This window comes from Podarcis bocagei (assembly GCF_964188305.1).
Source record: "Podarcis bocagei genome assembly, chromosome: 5".
Classification (NCBI taxonomy): domain Eukaryota; kingdom Metazoa; phylum Chordata; class Lepidosauria; order Squamata; family Lacertidae; genus Podarcis; species Podarcis bocagei.
The window spans coordinates 59700706-59727829 of record NC_138129.1 but is presented as its reverse complement, the minus strand read 5'-3'; the positions used below and the strand labels follow the sequence as shown (position 1 = coordinate 59727829).

The 27124-nt window shown below is 42.0% G+C and overlaps 2 protein-coding genes and 1 pseudogene across 5 annotated transcripts in view; 2 read left to right on the top strand and 1 right to left on the bottom strand.

The window, feature by feature from the left end:
• Window positions 1-82: 82 nt before the first annotated feature.
• Window positions 83-12987, top strand: CYB5RL (cytochrome b5 reductase like). Its single transcript, XM_081195430.1, has 7 exons — window positions 83-462; window positions 2830-3009; window positions 4689-4837; window positions 6612-6699; window positions 10315-10419; window positions 11301-11504; window positions 11985-12987. The coding sequence occupies exons 1-7, from the start codon at window positions 337-339 to the stop codon at window positions 12186-12188; spliced, it is 1056 nt and encodes a 351-aa protein (XP_081051556.1). The 5' UTR covers window positions 83-336; the 3' UTR covers window positions 12189-12987.
• Window positions 12130-27124, top strand: part of CDCP2 (CUB domain containing protein 2) — a 32444-nt gene continuing 17449 nt past the window's right edge. Inside the window, exons 1-2 of one of the 3 annotated variants that reach the window (XM_081195399.1) lie at window positions 25644-25922; window positions 26094-26756. In XM_081195399.1, the coding sequence (XP_081051525.1) occupies window positions 26681-26756 (76 nt within the window). In that variant the 5' untranslated portion in view covers window positions 25644-25922; window positions 26094-26680. Of the gene's footprint in view, window positions 12208-25643; window positions 25923-26093; window positions 26762-27124 lie in introns of those variants that run through there. The other 2 variants (XM_081195401.1, XM_081195400.1) reach the window with 2 other exon arrangements.
• LOC308587761 lies at window positions 12583-22917 on the bottom strand (annotated as a pseudogene). Its single transcript has 3 exons — window positions 22786-22917; window positions 16740-16809; window positions 12583-15451 (listed from the first exon to the last, which is right to left on the bottom strand). The product of its transcript is annotated as an uncharacterized misc_RNA (transcript).

Here is a 27124-nt window from a genome sequence, read left to right as displayed (position 1 = left end):
CGAAGCGCATGCCGGGTAGAGGGGCGGGGCTATGTTGTGATGGACAGCGGGCCGCTTCCCCACCGCGCAAACTCGGCGCTCGTCTGGGCCCGGCGTGGGAGGGAAGCGGGTCGGGGGTTCGCCGTTGAGGGGACCGACGGTGGCTCTCCCTGCCCATGACGCAGCCGGTGGAAGCGCCTCCAGTTCCCTCAAAGGCAGAAGAACAGCGTCCCGCCTCGCAACGTGGCGACTAATCCTGCCCTTTTCTCCAGGGGACGCGGCGCTTTCGCAACGGAGGGGCATTGCCATTGCACGGCGCTTGTTGCACTTGGAGCCCCCCAGCTCCGGGCGGTGTGCATGGTTCTCCCGCGTCCTCATTTAACCCCCGTAACAACCACACCTTGCTCTGCTGCGATTAAAGCACCTTTGACTGTCCACGTTTTGCATGCGAAAGGTCTTGGTTTCACTCCTTCCCGTCTCCAGGTAGGGCATCGCTGCTGGAAGCGCTGGAGGGTGGCAGCAGGGGCTGAGCTTGGTGGCCCCCCATGGCCCGGCTTGGTGTAGAGCAGCTTCCATATGGGGGAGATCGAGGGGCGCTGAGCCTGCAGAGAGAGAGAGGCTCCTTGTTCATGGGCTGCCAATGCAAGCCAAAGTCCAAACAATTCGATTAGTTTCTCCTGCCCCTCATGTCATTATTTATTGCATTTATACCCCCCCCCAAGTATCTCAAGGCGGCATACACAGTTCTACTCAATCCCCACAACAACCCAAGGTAACAAAATAAAAAAAATCCATCTAGTAGCACCTTAGAGACAGTTGGTTCTTCAGAAGTGTGCATGCGCATGAAAGCTCATACCAATAACAAACTTAGTTGGTCTCTAAGGTGCTACGGGAAGGAATTTTTTTATTTTGTTTCAACTACGGCAGACCAACACGGCTACCTACCTGTAACTAGAACCTCTAACGTAAATTAGGCTGAGAGGCAGTGACAGGCCTACAGACATAAATGATGCACACTACGGTGCATCATTTATACCCTATCCCTCTTCTAGAGCAGCATATATAATATGCTCACAACAGCCACTGTCTCCTCACAACAGCCCTGTAAGGTAGGTGGCAGGGAGGGTTATGGGGCCAAGATCACCCAGTGAGCTTTGTGAATAAGCAGCGATTTGAACCTGGGTGTCCCTTCCCGGTCACATTACCTTATACAAAGCCAGCCCACGCCACACACCTTTAGGTAGTTTTGCCTCTGACCTACCAAGCAAGGGCAGAGGCAGCAGCACAACACAGGAAAGTAGGCAGGAGTGTGGACCTGAATTTAAGCTATAATCAGAACCACACAACTTTCTGTTCTTGATGTGCCACCGCCATCGATGTTTGTAGCATTAATGGGACTGGTCAAATAATAACCCTCCTAGCACTGCTTAGTGGAAAACGGGACATAGAAAACTGCCTTACAAGTCAGAGCCATTGGTCCATCTAGTTCAATATCTTTTGCACTGAGCATCGCTCCAGTGTTCCAGACAAGGGACTTTCTCAGCTTACCAGTAAATGCCAATGGCTGAACTTGGGATCATTTGCAAACAGCTCTTGTCCCTCCCTCACATTAACATTCTGACTAGAAATCTTAAGAACGACTTACCTTGTGCATATGTGCTAATGAAAATATTAATTGATTCTATCCATTTCCTGCCTTTTTGTTTAAAAAGCTGATAATGTTAATATGGACTGTAATTGATCAAGGGTGTAATTTATCAAGACTGTACCTGGAAAATATGGGAAGTTGGCATATATTGTTAATGGTGCTTAATACAACTCCCAGAATCCTCCTGGCCTGTACATTTTGATCTTAAGAACATAAAGAAGAGCTGTACTGGATGAAATGAAGGTCATCGTCCTGTTCTCACAGTGGCCAGCCAAATGTCTTTGGAAAGGACATGAGTGCCACAATACTCCTTGCTCATGTTTCCCAGCAAGTGCTATTTAGAGATATGCAGCCTGTGATGCTGGAGGTGGAACACAGCCATCATGATTAGTGGCAATCGATAGTCTTATCCCACATGAGTTTGTCTAAACCTGTTTGTAAAGTTGGTGGCCATTACTGTACTCATTTTTATGTAAGGCAAGGTGCATAGACATCTGTAGCCACAACCCCAATATGGCTCTTAGCTAGTTTGTGAATGCATCCAGATTGGATTTTTTAATGTAAATGTGTACATGTAAAACTGTCAGCCTCCCCTGATTATGTAACTTCAGAAGAGTCCAGCAAGATAGTTTTTCCTAAAACAACCACATTATACGAAAGGATGACATACTGAACTCTGATCAGGTTTACAGAGGTTTAGCTCCTAAAACATACTGGGGACAGGATCCACAGCCTCGACATTTTCGCTGTTGGGACAACAGATTTTACATTCTCTTTGACGCCTTTGCTTCTGTAGAGAGTTGGAAGGAGGAAAAATGACCTGTTTAACCTGTTTCTAAGGGATAGGACCTGCACCATCAATCCAAAGTAAAGTATGATGCTGTAGAAGGTTACAGTTGATTACATGTGTATATCATGAAGCAAAATAACAAATACTGTAGTAATATACCAAAACTTAAAAATAACAATATTCCAAAAATAGATTAAAAACAGATATAAGTGTTAAATTTAACAAGATTTATTTACTGCTTGGTCGTAACAAAATTTCTTAAGAGGTTTACAAGTAATATTAACATTATCAATAAAAAATGAAGTGCTTCCAAGCAAGGAATTCAGCTAGAATGTGCTAAAATACATGTTGGTTGTGGTAGGGACAGATCATCTCCATCCAACAGTTTGAAACTGAGTGTTATATTTTCTAGATAATGGATGATAGTGAAGATGACTGGCTGTCTCTCAAGCCCAAAGAGCCATTGCCATCCCAGTGCTGTGGTAGTGGCTGCAAACCTTGTGTCTATGACACGTATCAGGACGAGCTGGAGCAGTGGGAAAAGGCCAAGGCAAAAAAAGACAGAAGCCTCCTGACAAGGAAGAAACAGCAAGTAGAAATCTTAAAATTATGTTAATATTTCATCTGGGTCCTATCCCCCTCCCTTGTAAATAGATCCCATTGATTTCAAATTGATCTACTGTACGTTCAGGTATATCTATTTAGGCTGCAATTCTAACCCCACACACCTGGGAGTAAGCCCCACTGAATTCAGTAGGCCTTATTTATGAGGAGACATGGTTACTTTGCAGTTACTTTCCAAAACAGTATTTTGTCCTTTTTATATCTAATTAGAAGTTTAATATGAGTATGTTTCAAAAAGTTTATGTCTTTGACTTGTTTCTCTCCTGTCAGTCTCTTGAATGCAGAATTATTAGAAAAAGTGTTTTATAACACTCATCAAATTTCCCACTTTAATATTTGTAATTATAGTTTGCTGCCATATTGTCTTCCCAATAAATCTTGCAAGTATTTTTGCTCCAATAAAAAGCAGTAAAATATGTAAGCTTAATTAACATTACATTTTAAATGCAAGAAAATATATAGTAATCCATGCAGGAGAATACATTCCTTTCTAGCATCTCTCATATTGATGAACATCACAACTTACTCATAATTCAGTTTTATCCCATTGTGCCATCTGGGCTTTCTCCAATTCTGTTAACGCACCTCAAGCACCCAACAACTGAGGGCAAGCACAAATCCCTTTAAAATATGATGTTGCTTATTGGAGTAATACCTGAGAAAGGATGCTAGGAACTGAGGTGCCGATCCCATTGAGACTAAGCCCCATTGAACGCAATGGGTCCTACTTCAGACTAAAAACGCATAGGGTTGTGAAATGCATGCTGGGAAAATGAGAACAAGGAAATGAAGAAACAAAGAGAAGTGCTTTTTTAATATTTGAAATGATAGGTATTAAGGTTCAAGCCTGCTTGGAAGCCCTTTCCACTGGCCTGGAAGCCATTTTGATGTGCCAGGGCTAAGGCTGAGGCACATGCTCAGAGGTGCTTTTCTTTATTATTCCTTGTTCCAAATCTGAAGTCTTGAGACTTCAATCAAATTCAGGGGCCACACAATGAATGGCTCACGTGCCCTGAAAAAGATAAAACATGTCTTGAACAAATTGGTAATGCAAAATTTGCTTCTAAAGATTGCCTGGAGGCCCAAATAAGCTATTCTCTTCCCTGGATCTTTGTACTGTGAGAAGCTTCGCTCATGTAATTCTTGCAGACATGGAGCTGTTAAAAGCGCTGGAGTTTTGCAAAGGAAGAAAGACGGCAGCCCTAGTGGGAGGTCTGGAGAAAAATAAGAAATTGCTTTTGAGAGAGACTGCAAACTAAGGAGGAATGCCCATCCGTTCCTTGAGATAGGTAGAAGATTACCTCCTAGATGGCCTTCCATCATCTTTTGGGAATGCTATTACTATTTCTGTGTGGAGATACCTTTAGTTTCTCACCTTCCAAAATCATTATCAGCATATTGTTATGGTCATAATTGTAAAAAAGGCAAGCAGATTAAAATGGGACTTCACAAATAATTACTTACTGAATTAACACTTTATTGAGACCAGATGTATTCAGTCTTTAAAATTTGTGTGTGTGGCAGGCTCTTTGTGTGTGTTTTGCAGTAACATGTTTCACCATGGCAGAATTCACTCACATTTTTTTTAAAAAAAGAAAAGAGGGTGGCATTGCTTAACCTTGTAATTATTTATTGTTGCTTTTGCAGTGTAGTAATTCAGAACTAACTCCAGAAACGTTTACAGCTTTCATCATAAGCTCTGTGGATCAGCTGACAGAGGACACCTACCAGTATAAATTTGAATTGCCTGGAAATAGCAGCCTAGGGTTGAGTTTGGGACAACATATTGTGCTAAGGTACTGTACTAAGTCTCTAGTTAAACAGGCCTCAGTATGTGATTTAACTTTCTTTTTGTTGTTGTTGAGCTACAAAGATTTCATGCCAAGTAAATCATAATTTCTGTGCTCCCAGATTGGATCTGTTGAAAGAACTTGTGAGCTCACTGAGCTTATTAACCTTGTTAATTTTATGGTATATGCTAACCTACACTTGCTTTTCCTTCCATTTTAGTTGTATTGGAGGCAGAAAAATTAAGTGTGGGTAAGAAAGCCAATTTACAGAAAGGGAAAAGGTGAAAAGCAAATGTGTATTGGAATGATCGTCACGTACCAACACATAGGGAAAGTATATTAACTTTTCCCCCTGAGGAAGTTATGCCCATTGCAGTACAGAGCCACCTTTCATATTATTTATGTTATGAGTTACCTTTGTATCCCACCCTTCCTCTAAGACAGGCATGGCCAAGCTCGGCTCTCCAGATGTTTTGGGACTACAATTCCCATCATCCCTGACCACTGATCCTGTTAGCTAGGGGTGGTGGGAGTTGTAGTCCCAAAACATCTGGAGGGCCGAGTTTGGCCATGCCTGCTCTAAGGTATGTGGGAACATTTTGCCCTCCCAGTAACTCTGTGAAATAAGTTAGCGTGACTGATCAAAGTTTCCCAAGTGAACCTTATAACTGAATGATGGTGCAGTCTCTAGATTCTGTGGTCCAACACCAACACCCTGACCATAATATCTTTCTTTTTAAAAACTTGTTTATTTGGCTTTTCAGATTAAAATTTTACAATCACGTATGCAACATACAACATAAAATCAAGATTCCAAAGAATCTCCTGGACCTTTGTGGGAGGACCATAATATCACACTGAGCATCTATCCGAAAGGCCTAACGCCCACTGAAAACAGATTAATAAAGCTGCTGTTGGAAATTTTTAGAGTTCACTATATATCCTCCACGTCACTGTAACAGCTAGATGCCTCACAAAACTTCATTAAGGATAAAAGAATTGACTATTCTGAGTTGAAAAGTTGTCTGTTGTTGATGTACAATTGATTGGCAGTGGAAGCCAAGAGGTACATTGCTTCCCAAGTCATTTTTGGACTTTTAAGATGACTGTGATTAAGTCAGTTTCTATAAACTGGGTGAAGTTGCCAGCACCACGACAGCAGCATGGTTCATTCCGGGCTCCTTCCAACACATGTAGGAATACAATGGATTAAGCCTAGGAGTAGTATCATTGACCTCTGTGCAACATTTGTGAGATAGGTCTGATTTTGCATGGCTGTTTAAGTTATTCTTTCTGCACATTTAGTTGGGAGCATTCCCAAATTCAAAATTTTATGAGTGTGGGTTTGGTTTGTTAATATTATTTCCATGTATTCACTATCTGTCCAAGACCATTTATAATCCCCCCCCCTTAGTATAGTTCTATAATTCCCTTACTCTGTGAGCAACATAGCTATATTTCACAAAATAGCTAGGCTGGCCATGTAGCTCATCTGGCCCCAGGAAAGGGAAGGATTGTTAAGGGAGGTGTGTGACAGAGAAATCTGAGGTTATTTCAATGCCTTGAATCTCTGTGATTTCACTGCAAAATGGGAGGGAATGATCTATTGTCTGGCTTGGCAAAGGACAGCCCATGGGGAAGGAGGAAGGATACCTGCAGTGCTTTTCAGGCAGCAGCCTTTGCTGAGAGAGCAGTACTTTGCTGACAGGAATTGTAAGGGATTCAGATCAGGGTTCTCTTCCTCTATCTTTCTTTCTCTCTCTCTTTTTTCCTTCCTCAGAGGACTAGTGAATGGTTTGGAGGTTCAGAGAGCCTATACTCCAATTACTCCTGTGAATGCTGAAGGGTACTTTGAAGTTTTAATAAAGGTAAATAGTGGCCTTTGTTCTATAGATTAACAGCTTGACGTAGGAATCATGTCATCTTCTAGGCCAGCTGAGTGCTTAGCTTTGTACTTTAATAACTAGAGGCCTGCAGTCAAAGATTTGGCTTGTTAGTCCTAATCAATATGTGGAATTCTGCCCCCCTCCCCTCGCTCTGAAGTAAAGACGGGGCTACTCATGCAGTGAGATGAGGTGGTAGACTGGGCTGACGGGATTCTGGGTAGTACCATTTCAGAAACTTCCTGTAAGTAAAAAAATGACATGTACTACATGTAGCACTGCCTTTTGAGGCACATGCAAGAGGGCTTTTCCTGTGGCAGTGTGCCACATATGGAACTCCCTGCCTCAAGAGATTAGGTTATCTTCCTCTCTGTTTGTGTTCTGCTGGCATTTTATGCCTTTTTTTAGAGAAACAACAGCACCACAAGGCTTTGGTTCTGCTGTTGCTTAATTTAGTTTATTTATTGTTAGCTCTGGCTCTCCGTGCCTCCCTGTTTCATGACGCTGTGTTTAGACCTAGTTGGTTTTGGTATTTGTTTTAATAACATGTTATTTTACTGTTGTTGTTATTTTTATGGCTGTTTACACCTTGTTAACATCTTGGAGCAACTCCATTTCCGAAGGGGAAAGCAGAACGCAAGGGTTCCCCCCCCCCCATAAATAAGTACAACTTTCCCTAATCCATACTTTTCTACCTGCAGTGAGCTTTCAACACAAGGGAGAATCTTAAAATGTGTTCCCATCCTACCTCCCATCTGAATTGTTTCTGTCCATTTTACCCCGTCATTCTGCCGTATGTATAGACTGCACCCAAGTCAATCGAGTTGACAGCTCAACAGGCTTTACTTCATGGTTAAGCCAAGTTATTCTTAGAGAAGGGCATCTACTTGGTGCATGTTGGGCTGCAGCACTTTGTCATTGTGAAGGGTTTTGTGATGATGAAGTGGGGGAGTAAAAGGGTTGAGGATGGCTCATCTGTCATTTTGGACAATATGGAGCCATCTATATAGGATCCATCTTTGTGCCTATATTAGTAGTCACCTGTTACATTGCTATGGTATGTTACAGACAGTGTAGCCAGAATGACCACAGCAGGAAACTGTAGTAACTACACTACCTGCCATTCCATGCTGTAAGACAGCTGTAATGTTTTTAGGATCAGTGTCAATCACTGCATAAGGCAATTCTCCTGAGTAAATTCAATGATTTCTCTATGGGATTAAGAGATTTATTGATTGCAGCCTTTGAGTCCTTATGTTCAGAAGGAATGTTGGCTAAGCCTAACAAGGATCAGTGCAAACATAAATAATTATGAGCCTAGGAATATCAAAATCATGTCTATCTTTTTAATCTGTCTTTACACCTTCTCAGGGGAAGATAGATTTCACTGTAAATCTCAAACCTCAAGCACTAGATCTTCCAGGCGGGTCACAGGGACCCATCATTTTGCCCTCTGCTCACCCTCCAGGAATGTGTGCTTTTCAGGGTTTTATCATTGATTGCATGATAGTTTGCGCATGAATTATACTCCTTTTGAGGTGTGTATAGCTTTTATAAGACACTTGTGGGTGGATCATTTCACCATTATTGTGGCAATTGGAGGGGGAAATGCTACATTTGAGCTGCATTAATAGGTTACCTTTATAGGCTGACTGTGAAATTTTATATATACTTGCTTATTACACACAAGTTTTGCATTTCAATAATAGTAGTAATGATTGTAATAACACCTTCCCTTTATATAGAACCTTTCATCCCAAAAGGAACCATAGTTATTCTCTGGCAGTAACAAAAGAGATGGAACACCCATCGTAAAGCACCCATTTGTATAACTTGGCTTTGTAGATTGTAGTGTATTTCTCACTATTCAGGCAATTTTTGGAAGTACTATATTATTATTATTATTACTATGCAATCCAAGTGCTGTTCAGACACCCCTGTGTCCCATGATTATGGCGCTGCATTTGTGATACTACAGTTAAGTGCAAGTGAGTGGCGATTTTCTGCGCTTAACCCTCCCTTTGAGTGATTCTATAATGTTATGGTGTTTTTTGGTGTAAAACCTGGCATAGAGGTTTTCTCTTCAGGAGTTTCTCCTGCTCGTCTATTTACAAGAATTCATTACAAACCAGTTTGGTCATTTCCCCATTAGAACGAGGAAGGAACCTATTCGATTCCAAATACATTCTGTCTCCTGCAACCAATCTCTCACCAAATGGGAAACGTAACTGAAGTCTTCTCTCTCTTCACACCTTGAATTTAACATCCTCTTCTGCCTTCTTCTCACTATGGCTAGAGATATACCAGCAACTCCACCCTGCCACAGCTCCTAAAGTTTTAACAGCAGCCTGGCATGCAGACATTTATCAGCAATGTTTCCTGAGATGAAGATACGTGATAAGAAAAGCTCCATCTGCTAAATGGCAATTGTAAAACCAGCAAAGACCACCTGTAGCAGCTTGAATCATAGCTGTCAACTTTTCCCTTTTCTTGCGAGGAATCCTATTCAGAATAAGGGAATTTCCCTTTAAAAAAGGGACACGTTGACAGCTATGCCTTGAAGGCTAACGCATATATTGTGGCATAAGCTTTCATGGACTAGAGTCCACTGCAGTGGATGAAGTTGACTTTAATCCATGAAATCTTATGCCATGATAAATTCTTAAATCTTTAAGGTGCTGCAACACACTGTGTTGCTTTTGCTGCAATAGACTCTCCCTCTGGGAATTTTTTTTCTGTGTGTCATGCCAGAGGCATAGGAGCAGAGTCTGTGTAAAGCTGGCCACCTTAAGCATAGCTATCTCTCTTCTTAGAATCATAGAACTGTAGAGCTGGAAGGGACAACAAGTGTCATCTAGTCCAAACCCCTTCAACGCAAGAATCTTTTGTCCAGTGTGGGACTTGAACCCCTGACCCTGAGATTAAGAGTCTCATGCTCTACTGACTGAGCCAACTCGGTTTTTTCCTAGATGCAGATGCTTTTTACAGTCATTATTGTAGAGGAAGTATAAGGCCTGGTGGTATGATCAGATTTTTGTGTGATACATTGTCTTAGCTTGAATTACTTTCACTCCAAACTCATAGATGAAGGAAGCATTAAAAAGGCAGAATATACAAGTCCTGGAACAAATGACCGAAGAGGCATTGTGCACTTGAATTTCACTACTCAGAAAGCTCCCTTTTTCCTATAAATGCACAGAGATCCACAATGAATAAATGATTGCATGTGTTAGGTGCTATTTTGTGTATCTGTTAGTCAGTATCGGGTGCAAAGGCTATTTGCAGTCAGAGCAGGTTTTAAAATACCTGAGTGGTTTTATCTGCCACCCAGCTTAGTCAGCACAATCACAATACAAGCAATAGACAATCTTTATTTTGCATACACTTGAGCGAATTAACAAATAATAATGCTAGATTTGTAACTCATGTCCCAGATTAATTTAAATCTCTTTGTGCTAGAACTTTAATATATATTTTAAGCGATTAAACAAAATGCATAGAAGACTTTCTGTTCTAGTTTATGAAATTTTATTTGTAGAATATAAACGTGAGGTTTTCCTCTCAAAAATGTTTTTGTTTGTTTTGTGTTTTCTTTACAAGTGCTATGAAGATGGACTCATGTCACAATATGTAAAGTCCTGGAAAGAAGGAGATTCGGTTTGTTGGAGAGGACCATTTGGAGGTTTTCCTTATTCAGCCAATCAAGTAAAGCCATATATATACTTTTACAGACACACACACACACAACCCCCCTCACAACCCCTTCACTACATAGCAATCACAGGGGAGTTAACAACACAATATTTAAAAATGTAATATAAAATAAAATGGACAATATAATACCAATGAGATACAATCAGATGACAAGTAGTCAAATGCCAAATAGTTGGTTTCCTGTTTTTGGTTTCAGGAAATGAGGGGGAAACCATTAGGGTTTAAGGATCTGGGTAGGGTTCTTCAGATTTTCCCCACAGCGCTTCAGAGCTTTGACATGGATCTGTGTAGGATGCCATTTCTTTTAAAAAGAACAAGAGGAGAAAATATAGCGGATGATCAAGAATAGCAGTCGAGTCAGATTTAGTATAAATTTCTTTTATATTTGATAATTAAGGCTGTAATCCTAAATAGGATGCACTCCCCATTGAAGAAAATAGAATTCCATCCCAAGTCAACATACTTAGAATTGTCCTGTTAATATTGCAAACCACAAGAGACAGAAAAGATAAACGGTGAAGTCTGAGTCCTTTCTGAGCACTGTCCTCCTACCATGTTTGTTTCATTCCCTCTTGAAGCTTCCTTCTCATCTGAATTTCAATACTGACCATGATTTAGCATGACATGCACTTTCTGGAACAAGTTCGTGTCTCTTCAAAAAGTTCATTGGGACTTATTGCCAAGTAAAGCTTTCTCAGTTGATCACAGTGGACATGATTGCTAAAGGAGAAAAGATAATCCCCGAGTTACGGAGTGTTCACACTTTTTTATAGGATGAAATGATGAATTGGAGCTGAAATTCAGTTTCTGTTGTAGTGTTTTTCCAGTTCCAGTGACTCAGATGTATTTGGCATCTTCTGCTTCATTTTCAGTATGGAGAACTTCTCATGCTTGCTTCTGGTACTGGTCTAGCACCAATGCTTCCTATTCTTCAGTACATAACAGAGAATGAGGATGATGAAACATTTGTAACTCTAGTGGGCTGCTTCAGGAACTTTGAAAATATCTACATGAAGCCTCTTCTTCAAGAGCAATCTCGATTCTGGAACATAAGGGCATTTTATGTATTAAGCCAGGTAATATTCTAATAGGCAATTTTTCCTTCTCATGGGACAGTGTGACAACCTTCCCCTCAGTTGATGCATGAACCTTCATGCTATATGTATTGCAAGTGGTTCAGTCCCACACTGAAAACCTTGTCATGTCTAGCCTTCCTAGCTGGGAAAAGGACCATTGCTAGGTAGTTAAGCCCATGTTTGCATGTAGAGCCTTTTGCAGCCCAAGAGCCACATCCCCTCATATACAGTGTTCCAGGGGCCACATGCCAGGGCTGAGTGGATCCGGAAGCGAAAGCAGGCAGAACAATGAGTGTGATTCTTATCTTTGTACAGAAGGCTACATCCCGGCCCGACAAAAGCCAGTGGTCTCTACATCCCACCTCTTCTCCTTCCATCCAGGAGAGAAAAACAGGATTAATATAGCTCAAGGCTAATTTAGTATTGGCCGTATGTTTCTCTGAGATGATTTTAAAGTGTCTTATACTTTTGCCTCTTTAGGAACATTCACTTGAAAATCTGCCTTGGAGCTTTCAAAAAAACACTTACCTTGGTCGGATAAACGAGGACGTGATTAAGAGTATGGTGAACACATGCAGAAGACAACCTTACGTATTGATATGTGGCTCTGTGACATTTAGTGAAGAGATGGAGAGATCTTTGAAAGCCATTGGGCTTAAAGAAGATTCTTATTTTATATTTTAACGGACTTTAAACAAACAAGGTATCTTTGCTACGAATAATCTTAATCTGCCTTTGGTCAGATTGGATTTTTAAAAAATGTTTAGCTGTGCCAATCCATCCCAATGTATGCCTTCTGTGTCCTAAGAGTTGGCTAAATAATCCCATGAATGAGCAGATACCACAGCTAGTGATAAAAGCCTGGTTCCACTTGCAGCCAGTTATTCTTGACTGTTTCCAGAAAGTAATTATGGGGAAGCTGTTGCTCAGCACCATGGGAATTGTCCTGTGGCATCCCACAGAGCTCCATCTTGTCCCCCATGGCATTTAACATCTGTTTGAAGCTGCTGAGAGCTGTCATCAGGAGATTTGGAGAGAGATGTTATCAGTATGCAGGTGATGCCCAGCTCTATCTCTGTTCCATCTGAATCAGGAGAGCACCTCAGGACTCGCACTTAGAAGCAGTGATGGGCTGGATATGAACCAATACACTGAAGCTGAATCCTGATTGCCCATCCCTAGGTGCCCAGGTGCCCTAGGCACAGTCCAGCAAGAGACTTGTCATATTTAAGCCCCATTGAGAGCAATAACATGGGATTTAGTCATGACTAAGTTTTGCTGAACTGTGGCCAGACTCCTCTGCCCACCATTCAAGTTCAGAGGGCAGAATCTGCAGTACAATAAGGAACCAAAAAGCTTCAACTTCACTTTATAACAAAAGGCCTAAATTTGATCTGTTTCAGAGCTGGGAGGATATTGATCTGTAGACTGAGGAAACCGGAAACCTTAGCCTGATGTAATTAATACACATAATGGAAAATTGCATTGGGTTTGTGTTGTTAGTCATAGAAGCCTCTTTGAGGGGGAAATACCCCATGAAGTTCCACTTTTCTCAGCACAGATCTGAAAAATGAATACATCTACAAAGCTTTGCTTCCAGCGTAGGGAGGGGTTATAGCTTGGTGGTAGCTACATGCTCTGCATACACAAGTTCCCAGCACCAGTCTCTGGCATCTTCTCTTAAAAGGAGGAACAATGGTCTGCCTCAGTACCATGCAGATTTATGTTCATATGTGTACATAATGTATGTATTTGTGGCTAGGTTTTAGCCTGTAAAGAATTTACAGTCAAATAAGCTACTGAAAGCTGTTCATGTTAAAAATCATGACCAATCTACACAGTGCTCAGAAATATAGCACACTACTCCCATCATTTCTTGTGGCATTTAAAATGCTTCCGTAATATGTAAAAATGTCTTCATATACTGTGCAATTCAATTTATCTAAATAGCCTCAGGAGCACAGAAAACATTTGAGTAATCAGACAGCAGATAAAAGAGGATATCATTTCCATAAGGTTACACTGATGTGGAGTCACAAGAGAGATGGGTGAACTCAAAACTGAATTAGTAGTATCTGAAGGTGGGAGGATAGGAAGAGGTTCCACCGTATTTAGAAAAATGTAACGCTTTAGCTATGTCACCTTGATTCTTTCCAAATAGACAGTCCTGGATCTTTGGGAAATAATATGATAAGAATCAAGATAATCAATTGCTCCTCTTTATTTCTCTGCTCACATGGAGAACTTGAATCGTACAACCTGACTCTATCCTCTGGCAAGACTGCTTGAACAAGACAGGATGGTATCTCACTTTCCTTGCTCTAGTGCAAAACAGTCACTTAAGGGTTGTAGCCTGTTAACTAAATCCCTACTCAAGTGTTCCTACTAAATTGTATAATCTGGCATCTCAATGATTGGTATTATTAATTGTATTATAATTTGACATTGTTATAATGAGGTTGTTATTGGATTGGATTGTTGTAATAGAAAACCATCTGAAGGGCTGTCATGGAAGGTGGCGCAAGGTTGTCTTCTCCTGCTCCACAGGGTAGAACTCGAACCAATGGTTTCAAGTTACAAGAAAGGAGAATCCGACTAAACATCTGGAAAAACTTTCTGACAGGAAGAGCTGTTAGACATTGGAATGGACTCCCTTGGGAGGCTGTGGACTCTCCTTCCTTGGAGGTTTTTAAGCAGAGGTTGGGTGGCCACCTGCCATGGATGCTTTAGTTGAGATTCCTGCATTGCAGGGGGTTGGACTAGATGACCCTCAGGGTCCCTTCCAACTCTACAATTCTATTATTCTGTGACATGTATGCATCTACATTTAACAGGGAAAAGAACATTGTCATTATCACTGAAATCCCCTATCCCCTGTGGTTGCTGCTTGCTAAAGTTTTAGGAGACAGGAGATACAATCTCAGAGCCATCCTTGTCAGTTCTTTCCTTGCTTAAGCACTGGAGGTATTTTTTTGGTACAGTATAATGTTATGCTTCATGGAGGCATTAAACAGTTGTTTGGGACTCTGTTGTGGGAATGTCATATAATTCTTCTAGCTTTGCTCCTGTGTTGATTTAATAATAGTTATGGGTAGATAGTAATTAGCTTGTGTTGGCACAAGCAGCGGTAAGCATTTAGGTACACTATAGGATTTTGTTGTAAGAAATGGAAACTTGTCCATCAAATGTTGTGTTTTTGCACTACATAATATGTGAGATAGCAGTAGTTATTCTCGAATGACTCAGACTGCCATTCTAAATACATCTGCTGGAGAGTAAGTCCCACTGAATTTAGATTGACTTCTGAGTAAACATGTTTCAGATTTCACTGTCAAAGAAACGATACTGACTTGAGTTCTTTGACACACAAGATTGTGTTTAGCTTTAAATTCATAGAATTAGATGTGTCATTTCCATTATGCTTTTAACTGAATGGGACTATTAATAAGTTAGTCAAACATGCCTAAAAAGCTGCTTCTTCTTTTTTTAGTCATACAGGAAAGATATGAAAGGTGTAATTTTTTCAGCAGTCAGTCAAAAGTATATGGCATGCACCGAAACAACAAAAATGAGTATTTGATTTCCATACTGTTAAGGAAGTGAATTTGTCTGAACAGGGACCCCAGAGACACTGGCTTATCACCACTGTATCAGTAGTGTCATCTCTGTCTTTGCTGCCAGTGACAACATTGACAATTAGCTTATACTGTGGATGGGCAAACTTCTTAAAATGTGTCTTATTTCATCACTCAAGGTTGTGATGAGAATGACACATTTTACTGGTTCATAAGTGACATGAGCAAATTCTGCTGGTAAACACTCCCTGCTTGAGCTCTCCTGTGCAGGTGAATCAGAAATCTGTAACTTGAGGTTCTTCCAGACTCTCACTATTTTGGGGTGGAATTCAATCAAGTACAGGCAAATACAGGTGACACATTGGTAGTTGACTCACTGAGGGAGTTGGGTATGTTTTTAGCCTGGTAAAGAGGATACTGAGAGGAGATATGATAGCCATCTTCAAATATCTAAAGGGCTGTCACATGGAAGATGGAGCAAACTTGTTTTCTCCCGCTCCGGAGGCTAGAAGCTGAACCAATGAATTCAAGTTACAAGAAAGGACATTCCGACTGAACATCAGGAATAAATTTCTGACAGTAAAAGCTGCTTGACAGTGGAACAGACTCCCTAGGGAAGTGGTGGACTCTCCTTCCTTCCAGGTTTTAAAGCAGAGCTTAGATGGTCGTCTTCCATGTAGTCTTTAATTGAGATTCCTGCATTGCAGGTGGTTGAACTAGATGATTCTCAGGGTCCCTTCCAATTCTACAGTTCTGTGATACTTCTCCAGAAAAAATCATGGTCGAAGCAGCTTATAACAAACAGCAAAACATCTCAAGATCAACCATCACAAGAGCAGTAATAGTAAAATGACAACATAACAGCAAATATAGTATACAAAAAAACCAACTTCTCTGTGCTGTATATAACAATATTACATCAACAACATTAGAAATAACCAGGGAGCTTGAGAGTTTCACCTTGGTCCTAGAAATGCTTCTCCCATGCAGTTCCTCCTGCAGCAGCTTATAAGGCTTCTAAAGGCTGGGGTAGCTGGAAACGCTCCTCCCATGATGTTGCTCACAATCCTTGACTAGAAGGTCTTGTGCAACAAATCCACTTTGCCCCAGAAAATAGACGTTTTTCAATAAGGAACATGATGCAAAAATGCAATGGAACCTAAGAGAGAATACCTGCTTTGATGCAATGTCATCTAACCTCCCAGCAAACAAATGAATGCTCTATCGATTTTTTTTAAAGCACACCTTGAAGCACCCCAAAAGGCAGGGATGGGTAACAACCGTGCTTTGTTTGACAGGCTTGTCTTGCATTGGCTATGGCAGGTCTATGACAGGTCCTTAACTGGAATTAAAGCCTATTTCGATGAAAGACAGGCTGTGTGTACATACAGTGGCAGCTGGCGGGGGTCTATCTGAAAGGCCATTTCCCCCACTATACTGGTGCTCCTTCTCACAATGCACAGTCCTGCCGTTCCTCTATAGCAGGAAATTTAATTTAATTTGAATTTGTTGACCCTCCTAGATAGAGAGAAGGTGAGCTCATCTAGTTGCAGAAGCCTACACATGCTTCCTGTTCCATGCAGAAACCTACACACACTGTACCTTCTATGTGGAGCAGGCCATGTTTTTCAGGTAGATGGAAGATATGCTTACCTAATACTTGAAAACTGGAGTGAGAAGCTGTCCATGTCGGGTCTTAAGGAGAATACATCAGCTCTTCTACTTGGTTGCTAAGAAGTGAAGGTAAGGGAACATATGCTTAGATTTCATAGCAACCTTTATATTCTTGCAGAGCTCTGTGTTTTTTATGGCTGCATGACTAGCAGACATTTAGCGGGTATATTTGTGTGCCTGGAAAAGCATCCCTTGCTGAATTTGTGCTTTCCATGCAGCAATGAAAGACCCTAAAACCCTTCTGGGCAAAGAGGTCAAAGCAATGATGAGGATACGATTCTCTGGTAAAGAATGATGAGGATTGCTGGGGTCACTCTTGAGAGAGAAGTAGTTGAGAAAGCTACAAGTGGATCACAGGTGGGATCTGGCCTGAAGAAAAGCCAAAAGAAGGCTTAGGGAGGGGGGAATAGTCAGCTGGGAAAACCGACTGTGATTCGGATTCACAGCCAAGCACTCAGCCCCTCCACAGGTGATCTGAAAAACAGAGAAGCCAGAGGTAATATATAGATAAGGCCAGAAACCAGGAGGCTCTAATACCCTTAACAAGTGATAAACGCATCAGTGGGACTTTTACACGTTTAGTTAGTAGCTTCCATATATTAATCAAAAACAGTATGCTCAGTGCATCGGATGATTCTAAGCTTTTAGATATCTCCCAGACAATTGTAAAGATGATGCCATATGACATACTTTTAAAAAAACAAATGTCTGTTTGGGGGGGCTGTGGGAGGAGAGAAGCTGAGTTAGGGGTTGCTAAAACATATGAACAGACTTTCGAAATTCCCTTTCTGCCCTCCCCATTTTCATTCTTTATTCCACCAAGGTGTAGAGGCTGAAGTAGACACCTTCCTTGCAATGGTGCCCCGGTAGTTCCTCTGCGTGACCCCCCCCCCTTTTCCTTTCCTTTCCTTTCCTTTCCTTCCCTCCCCCTCAATCTCCATCTGACTGACAAATGACAATTCTGCCATTTCAGACACAGCTTGTGCAGCGCAGGCACCAGGTCACGAGAGGGTGAAATGTGTCACAAGGCTGAAATACGATGTCTCCTGGGCTCAGGTCACAGCTGGCGCCTCTTTGCAGTCCTTCTGCCCCCCCTCCTGGCTAAGCAAAGCCATTGTGTCCATTGTGTGCACGGCAAATGGCAAAACGGGGGGCAGGGGCGGGGGGGCCTGCGAAACAAGCCAGAAAGGAATGAAGAAAAACCAGGCAAATAGAATTGAGTCCTTCACTGAGAGAGGCTAGGGCAAGGGATCCCATTGCTGCATGCCCAATTTCCTCAGAAGAATGCAGGGGCAAAAATGGAATGCTATAAAATGGTATCGAATGACTGTAATGCTTTAGTCAGTCAAAACTGATTGCTTAAAAGTAAGGCGATTGAACTTAACGGCAATTAAAAATCACAACCACAATTGCTGTATTATTCCTTGGTTAACGGTGTCAATAAGGAGGAGGAATAGGACTCAGAACTAACTAATGGGCTCTAAGCAACTACATACAGTTACCTGCCACCCTTTTGAACACATTTCGCCATCTATGCACGTTCATGCTACAGCCACACATCAGGAAGAAGCACAAGTTGGTGCTGCTGGACACCACAATATTATGGCAAGAAACAACTTCTTAGCTTACATGCAAGTGTTTCCAAGTATAAAATGAGATTCCCATTCACAAAAACCTGTACTGAGTTGAGCAGAGTTGTGCAGCATTTGACATGTGCTGAGCGGGTATTGGCTCGTTTCAGTACACAAGCGGCTTGCAGCGCAGTGTACAGACAATGCCTCATAAAGCACAATGCAGCAAATACAGATGGATTTCTGAATTCGGTTTGTTCTGAAGTAATCCACTGGCCATTACAGCAAATGCCAAGCACTGTGGAGATGCAATAAAGCTATACTGTATTCACCATGATTGTCTCCGTTGGCATTATGCGTGGTAGCCCAGAGAGTGGCCAGCAACATCCTGAGAGAGTTTTGTTTTTTAGTTTTTAGTTTTTTTAAAAAAATATTAAAGTTTTCTTGGTTTACAAAGGTATGCACAATGTCTCTTTTTTCAAGTTACATTTTCCATAGGCCAGTTTCATTTGCTGAGACATTAGGGTTACATTAAGAAGAAAAAAGGGGAGAAGAGGTAGAGGGGACCATGGGGGGGGGGGTCGGGAGGCGATATTTCTATTTTGCTAAATGTATGTGTGGGTTTTTGTGTCAGTGTCATTTGTGCAGGTCCTCTTTGCTATCGCTTGTGTTCCTTTGGTGGTGAGAGAAATTGTGGTTGGCCTAGAGTGCGGTTGCTTGTTTGTAATTGGCTGTGTTGAACTTTGTTTTCATGTGTTGAGTGGGGTGTGTGCGTGTGTTTGAATCAGGTTAGCCATATTGATTCATATGCTGTTGGTGGATTCTTGTCATTGTCCTGAGAGAGTTGATAATAGAATTGGTGTGCACTTTTGCTGAGTCGTTTTGCTGAGCATTCCCTGAGTCTGGAGGCTGCACCATGGAGCTCCGTAATGCTCATTCAGATATACTTATACTGATCATAATAGCATGATGTTGATTTTCACCCATAGTGTCCAACTGTGGAGATGTGGGTTCAAATCCCCATTTGCCCACTTATTACCTTGTAAACCGCCCGAGACCTGCGGGTTTAGGGCAGTATACAAATTTTAATAACAACAACAACCATCACCACCACCATGCAGCACAGAGAGTGGAGTGTCTTCTTGTTTTAACCCAGCTTGAAAAAGAAGACCCTACACCCACCCACACAGTGTCCCCCAAAGTACTCTGGGAAAGCACAAAATGGAGGGTGCTACAGTTTATACCTGAGGATAAGTTGGGGGAAATCATGTAAACACTGCAGTACTTCAAATGGAAATCATACACCATTTCACTTCATATTTTCATTTTGCGAGAACTGCCTCAAACAGACATGGCTTGTGACTTGTCTACAAGAAGAAGAAGAAGAAGAGTTTGGATTTGATATCCCGCCTTTCACTCCCCTTCAGGAGTCTCAAAGCGGCTAACATTCTCCTTTCCCTTCCTCCCCCACAACAAACACTCTGTGAGGTGAGTGGGGCTGAGAGACTTCAGAGAAGTGTGACTGGCCCAAGGTCACCCAGCAGCTGCATGTGGAGGAGCGGAGACGCGAACCCGGTTTCCCAGATTACGTGACTACCGCTCTTAACCACTACACCACACTGGCTCTACAAGGTCAAATAAGCGAGCGGCCATGTTAGGAATAGACCCCAGATTTCTTTTCACAACTGTTTGGTGTTTTTAACCACAAGCCTGATTCCTTCGGAAGGGTAAAAAAAAGGCAGAGGGAGTTTAGATAGAATGTCATTACTCGAGTTGGAATTTGTCCCGGACACTGTGGTTAACACTTCATCTAATGCTGGAGAGGTTTTTTTTTATAATTGGTCCTCAGGGCTTTGTAACAGTTCCCTGTTTGCTTAAGTAAACGTAGTAGTCAGCCCTTTAATACACTGTGCGGACGAGACAGGAGCTATTCCACATTAGTCTTCATTAGGTGGACAGCACTGGCTAGGCTGTGAAATGCTGGTAGTTGACCACAACCTCCTGTAGAAAGCACCTTTTACCCCAGTGTTAAGCTTTATGCATTTTACATGAGCACTTAACACCAGAAAACACTGGATGTCACTGAACCATAAATGTTAATGCTCAGTTTCCATCCGGCGCAACTGACACACCCAACAGTTGGCTGGAAAAGGGTGGAGGGGTCTAAAGCTAGCTATATTGATTCCTCCATTGAGTAATAGATTTAATTCTAGGACTAATAGCGTTAGCAAAGACAAGTTTCAGTGGGCCAGATGAGGTGTTTGGGGTTTTTTTTTAAAAAAAAAAAGCTCACCATCTTTCCTTAAGGAATTTCTCCTTGGAAAAGAAGCTTTTCCAGACATGAATGGAGAAAGACTCACATGTCATAATTATTTGCATTAATTGAGATCGGGAGCTGTGAAACACCGCATTGGGCTTCTATGAAGCTTAAGTTATAAGGAAGACAAGTTTCCTGCACTTCTAATAGTTGCATAACTGAGAATTTCATCAGGTACTGCTTTTTAAATTTTATTTATTAATTAAACAAAATAGTTATAATTATTAAATAAAATATTATTATCAAATAAAATACTGTTTATTAAGTAAAATTTGTTTATTAATTTATAAAATAAATAAATACAGCTTGCATGCCATTCAATCTTCTACACAACTTTTAATGTTTCAGAAGCCATGCCACCTTTTACATCTAATTTGGAGGCCAAATCAGAGTCCAAAACATTTATTCTTCTATAGGCCGGATGCCGTTTGATAATGCTTTATGCTCTTAACAAATACTAAATAAATATTTTAAATGTTTGCTTATCACATTCTTATTCCACTCAGGCACCAGGCCCGTTGGCAGACCAACTCTGTGTTACAAAGATGTCTGCAAGCATGACATGAAGGCTGGCAACATCAAGCCTGCCATGTGAGAATCCCTTGCAGACGACCACAGCGCCTGGAAACAGTCAAGTCACGCACCCACAGCCATGACCAGAGGAAGAAATATCCTATGCATATTGACTTGGAGGCAGTGCTATTTTTCTAGAAAAAGAGGTGCTGGAACTCACCATGAAATCCTCTCTTTCTCTTAGATATGGTTACCAGATTTTTTTCAATGAATCCGGGGACACTCCCCCCTCCCCCAAAGCTGAGTAGCAACAGGGAGTCAGTAGTGGGGATGGTGAGGCAAAAGACCCTGGGCCCAAGCACACATGCATATTGTATAAAGGTGCAAAGCCCTTATTTCGCACCCTGTGAAACATAAATGCGCACAGTTTTTTAAAAACTGGGCAATGGCACGGCGCGCCCATGACTCCTGAGCCTCCCCCGATCTCCTGCCCCCTTCCTCCTCTGTTTTGACTGATCAGGGGAGGCTTGGGAGTCACAGGCAGGTGGCTATTGCCCAGTTTTTTTATTTAAAAAACTGCACATTTATGTTTCACGGTGCAAAAGAAGGGCTTTGCACCTTGCCTGGCAGAGAAACCACGCGCCTGGCACCCCTCCTGGGCAGTGCCCACCCTCCCGTGACTCCCAAGCCTCCCCCAATCTGTCAAAACAAAGGGGGAAGGGGGCAGGAGATCTGAACCGCCGGACGTCCCTGGTTCCCCCTTCGGCAATGGCGGTGGCAGCGAGCAGTTTTTGAAGCCAGCCAGAGCCAACTGAGCTACCAGGCTGGCTCTGGGCTGCTGAGGCTGCCACTGCCACGTTTCCCGGGGACAGATTTGCAAATCCGGGGACTGTCCCTGGGAACCGGGGACGTCTGGTAACCCTTATCTTAGAACGGCAATGATGTCCACCTGAGAGGTGCCAGAACTGAGTTCAGGCGAGTTCCCCCTGAAAAAAGCCCTAGTTAGAGGTAAGTCTTATTGTGCACACTCCCATGAAAGTGTGCAAAGGACTGTAGCCTCAGCCACTGTGATACGCCAGCTCACATGGTGGTAACTGTACCCCCATTTACTTGCTGAGGCAGCAGGCCATAACATTTGTCCTTCGAAATCAACCCTGCCAGCTTTGAGTAAATTAGCATGCCCATGAGGTGTTTTGCAAAGGAGCAATTTTTGCATCACTATGGGGTCCTGCAGTTATTAACAATTTCTTACCACAAAGGAGCAAAAGAAAACCCTCCATATACTTTTACCAAGTGTGTGTAAGAGAACATCTCTCTCTGGGTGTTTCTTTTTCATAGAATTTCTAGAATATGTACGACTTTGAACTCATTCTGTTGCATAAAAATGAGAATCGTTTGGTTCAGGAAGCGAGTGAGAGGAGACGAACTAAATATTATTATTGTTATCATTGCCCATAAAATAAATCTAGTCACTTAGTGACCTTGGCACGAGGTATTTCCTGGGAATTGATGACTGATTGGTGTTAATGGCCCTCAGCTGCACCTCAGGCCATCAGCTCCTCCCAGCTGGTCATTAATCCACAGGAAATGTCTCAGGTATCGATCCTTATAGCTTAATTAATAAATGCAACGTGTCTTATGGTCTTAGATTTAGAGATAGACCTTTCTTTTTCTGCTGCTTTGAAGGTGACATTTTTACCTCCAGCCTCTCTGGAAGTATTTCCTTTGGAAGCTTTTGTTTCATTTTGTCTCTCAGAATTCATCTCTGCGAGGAGGCAGCAGAGAATTTCACCCTAAGTCAGAGAAGAAGAGAAAGGAGTGGTGTGTGCGTGTGCACGCACAGGAAACTTAAATACCTATTTAAATTGGAAGCACACACCAAACGATCAGATCTGTGTGGCTGACATACACATTAACACACTGGTGTGCACATAACCTTAGTCTCATGGTTTGTAATTAAGTGCTACTCAGAGTAAACCCATTTAAATCAATGGAACTAAGTTGACAACATTCATTTCAATGGGTCTGCTCTCAGTAGGACTAGCAATGGATACAACCCCTTAAGCATAAGAATATGCCAGCATCATGTACCCATCCTATGGTTATTGTTATGCCATCTTATGTTTAGATAGGTCGGCTACAAACATCCGTATCTTCACCCTTTGGCTAGCCCCTTAGCAACTGCCCCTCCCCCCGATACAGAGATAGGACAACATCATTGCTCTCTAGATTCCTTTCTCCTCTCCTGTTGGACAACATTTAGAGTCCTGCTGGCTGCACAGTGGTACCTCAGGTTACATACGCTTCAGGTTACAGACTCCGCTAACCCAGAAATAGTACCTCGGGTTAAGAACTTTGTTTCAGGATGAGAACAGAAATCGTGCAGCGGCGGTGCGGCAGCAGCAGGAGGCCCGATTAGCTGAAGTGGTGTTTCAGGTTAAGAACAGTTTCAGGTTAAGAACGGACCTCCGGAACGAATTAAGTACTTAACCTGAGGTAGCACTGTAGAGGAGAATGGCCTACAGTGGATACTCTCCTCAAATCACCACAGCTTATTGAAAATATTGTAGTTCAATCATACTCATTGTTACTCAGAAATATGTCCCCCTATTTTTACTGGAGCTTACTTTTGGATTAAGTGTATATAGGACTGCAGATTACTTTTATATTCGTTTTAGATTCAAATGATTTTTCGAAATTGCTTTCCTATTTCCTTCTGGATAGCATATGCTCTCCTACTGCATCAGTGCAGAAAACCCTGTGCAACAGCTCCAAATGCCATCATTTGTACGCAGTACGCATTTTCTATAGGTAGTGACTGGACCAAGTTAAATCCAACATAAGTTAGGGATTCATCAAAGCACTGCTACTCCTGCGTTGTTGTTTTTCAGGTGTGGTCCCACAAATCCTCTAAATATTTAGCCCAAATCTACACTGTAGAGCCCGAGTATAATAATTATTCCAAAGATGTAAATTTAAAATCGCGTCAGTCAAATTCAAGTCTTTTCCTGGTTGAGCAGATCAACTTGAATCTTACCCTAAATCTTGAATGAACACTGTATTAATCATGGTACAGTAAATGCAACAATACATTTGGGATAGAGGAAAACAGTAAATGTTACAGGTTAACACTCACAGCAAAAGACTGAGGTCTCCATCTTAGCTAAAGCTAGTTGTGTTTAAGTACAATTGAAATCAATGGGATTTAAATTAACCACTAACATGTAATTGAGGCTTAAGCATAAACTAAATTTAGTTAGCTCAATTAGGGTCTGATTATCTAAAAATCCTTATGCCTACACAGTGAGTCTACACTCCTTCTTCTAGATAGTTTCTTTTAAAATGCTCCCAACTTACAGTTAATTAAAGAAGAGAAGGCTGTCAAACCGAAACATTTCCTTGGTAGTGCCTCTTAAAGATGGTGTTAGCACTTTGGAAAAGTAGATGTTAAATATTGATCAGTGCTGCATGTATTTCACATGAGTCCTTCCAGCATGTACAAACAGGCTGCTGTCACTCTACCAGCTATTTATTTTGACTTCAATGTTGATTTATCCCGCTCTCCATAAATCCAGAGGTAAATAAGACTTGTATTTAATTTTATTTTTCACAACAGAGGAGGCAGAGAGAAAGACAGAAGGAAATAATTTTAATTCCACCTTCTTTGTTCAAAATGTAAGCCTGCTAGTCAAAAGTTACATTCCTTCTCACTAGTATACAGTAGTACCTTGGGTTACATACGCTTCAGGTTACAGACTCCACTAACCCAGAAATAGTACCTCGGGTTAAGAACTTTGCTTCAGGATGAGAACAGAAATCGCGCAGCGGCGGTGCAGCAGCAGCAGGAGGCCCCATTAGCTAAAGTGGTGCTTCAGGTTAAGAACAGTTTCAGGTTAAGAACAGACCTCTGGAACGAATTAAGTACGTAACCAGAGGTACTACTGTAAAACTTGCCCAGTAGTCTTACTGCCATGTTCCCCTTTCTAAGCTTAAATTTCAGACAATAGGCATAAATTCCTGAGAGTTTAAGGTAGTGCCAGTGGGGAACCAATAGTAATGGGGTAAGGACATTGATGACATTATTCACATTTAGTGTTTAAAGCCCTAAACAACTTTGGCCCCAAACTTCCTGTAGGCCCACCTGGTTGTTAAGATCTCAGAGGGGGCCGTCTTGGTAGCCCCTTCTGCTTTATTAGATGTATGGGGTGGTGGCAATGTGGGAGAGGGTATTCTCTGTGGCAATCCCTAAGTTGTGGAATTTCTTCCTCGTCAGGTGCATCTGGCATCTACACAATGCAGTTTTTGGATAATGCTGAAGACACACCTCTTTACCCTGGCCTTTGGCAGGGTACCCTGGCCTGAGGCAGCTTAGGTCCAAGTCATCTGAAAGACCATATTCTCCAATGCGAATTTGCTTGGGTTTTGAGATCTTCAAGGAAAGCTCTTCTCTCAGTCCCACCATCCTCATAGGCACACTTGGTGTGGACACCAGAGAAGGCCTTCTCGGTGGCTGCTCCCAGACTCTGAAACTCCCTCCCTACAGAGAAGCTAGACTGACTAGCTTTTGTTGCACTATAGTACCAGAGTATCCTTCTCCCCCTGCCCCTGCAAACATGACAATAACGCAATAACACTGCGGAAGCATCACAGAACAATGAACAAAGTGGAATGATGTGTGGATGATCCCACTACTAATGCACAATTATTGTGTCAATGAGATGCTGCAGAATATATCTGCGAAAACAAACATGCCCACCAGTCTGAAGCAGTGGCGTAGCGTGGGGGGTGCAGGGGGGGCCGGCCGCACTGGGCGCAACATCGGGGGGGCGCTCGCACTCGCAGCTCTCTGCCCCCTGCTAAAATCCACGGGTTAGGGGGCGCAAATTACTTGCCTTGCCCCGGGTGCTGACAACCCACGCTACGCCACTGGTCTGAAGAGACCCTTTAAAGGGTTGTGATATGCAGTTCACCATCCAAACAGTTATTAGGGAACTAAAAAGCACCTCGATCCTTTAGTATGGTTCAGCTCATCAAAATCTAAAAATCTGTCCCATATTTCTCTTTCTTTTATCAGCTACTGGCTTTGTACAGCAGGCTCCATATTTTAAAATCAAGCTAATTCCCCAGATACATTTCCATGTAAAATCTGAAATTCCTAATTTGGTTCCCTATCTTGTGTGGTGAACTAAATTATTTTCACGAGCCCTTCAGGGCATATTGTCAGCACTGACTTACTGCAGTTATGCACCATATCCCAACCATTAACATCGCTTCCAAATATAGTGTATTGACAAGGTACCTGGTACAGTGTAAATCCTAGGGACATTTGATCCAGATCGTTAAAACCGAGTGAAGGAAGCAAAGAACAGATCAGGTTACTAATTCAAACAAGCAATGAATTATTCATTCCATTATTAATTCGACAGGCCTCCAGCTATTTTTTCGCTCTCAGATAGGCTGCATTGAGTATACTTCTGCTGTTTTCTGGCACTGGGTCCATTTGTCTCTTCATAGCTGTGTCAAAGGATGCAGCAGATGCTTCTCCAACACCTTGTGACAATAACTTTCTTGTGCGCAGCGAATGGGATAAACGCCAAGAAAGGTAAGGTAAGGCATTTTGGGGGCTGTGTTCTGGGCCCATTTGCAAAATCGTGCTTCTTTTTTAAATGGACTGCCTTTGCTTTGCTTCCCATGATCATGTAGGGTGCTAACTCTAGAACATTAGTTGTCATGGTGCACTTGCAATGTGCTGTGTACTGATGGTGCTTCTTTTACAAATCTTTCCGTAATCTGCTCCCTGTATACACTGCATATATTTTTTAAGCTAGGACTTCCTTGTATCCATACCTCAATCAGATGCATACATGGATCTCTTGTACGTAGGATGCCCATAACTCATGTAATGGAGGCAGCGGGTCCAAGTGGGCAAAGGAAGTGTGGGTTCAAGCTTCCTCCACTGGAATTAACATA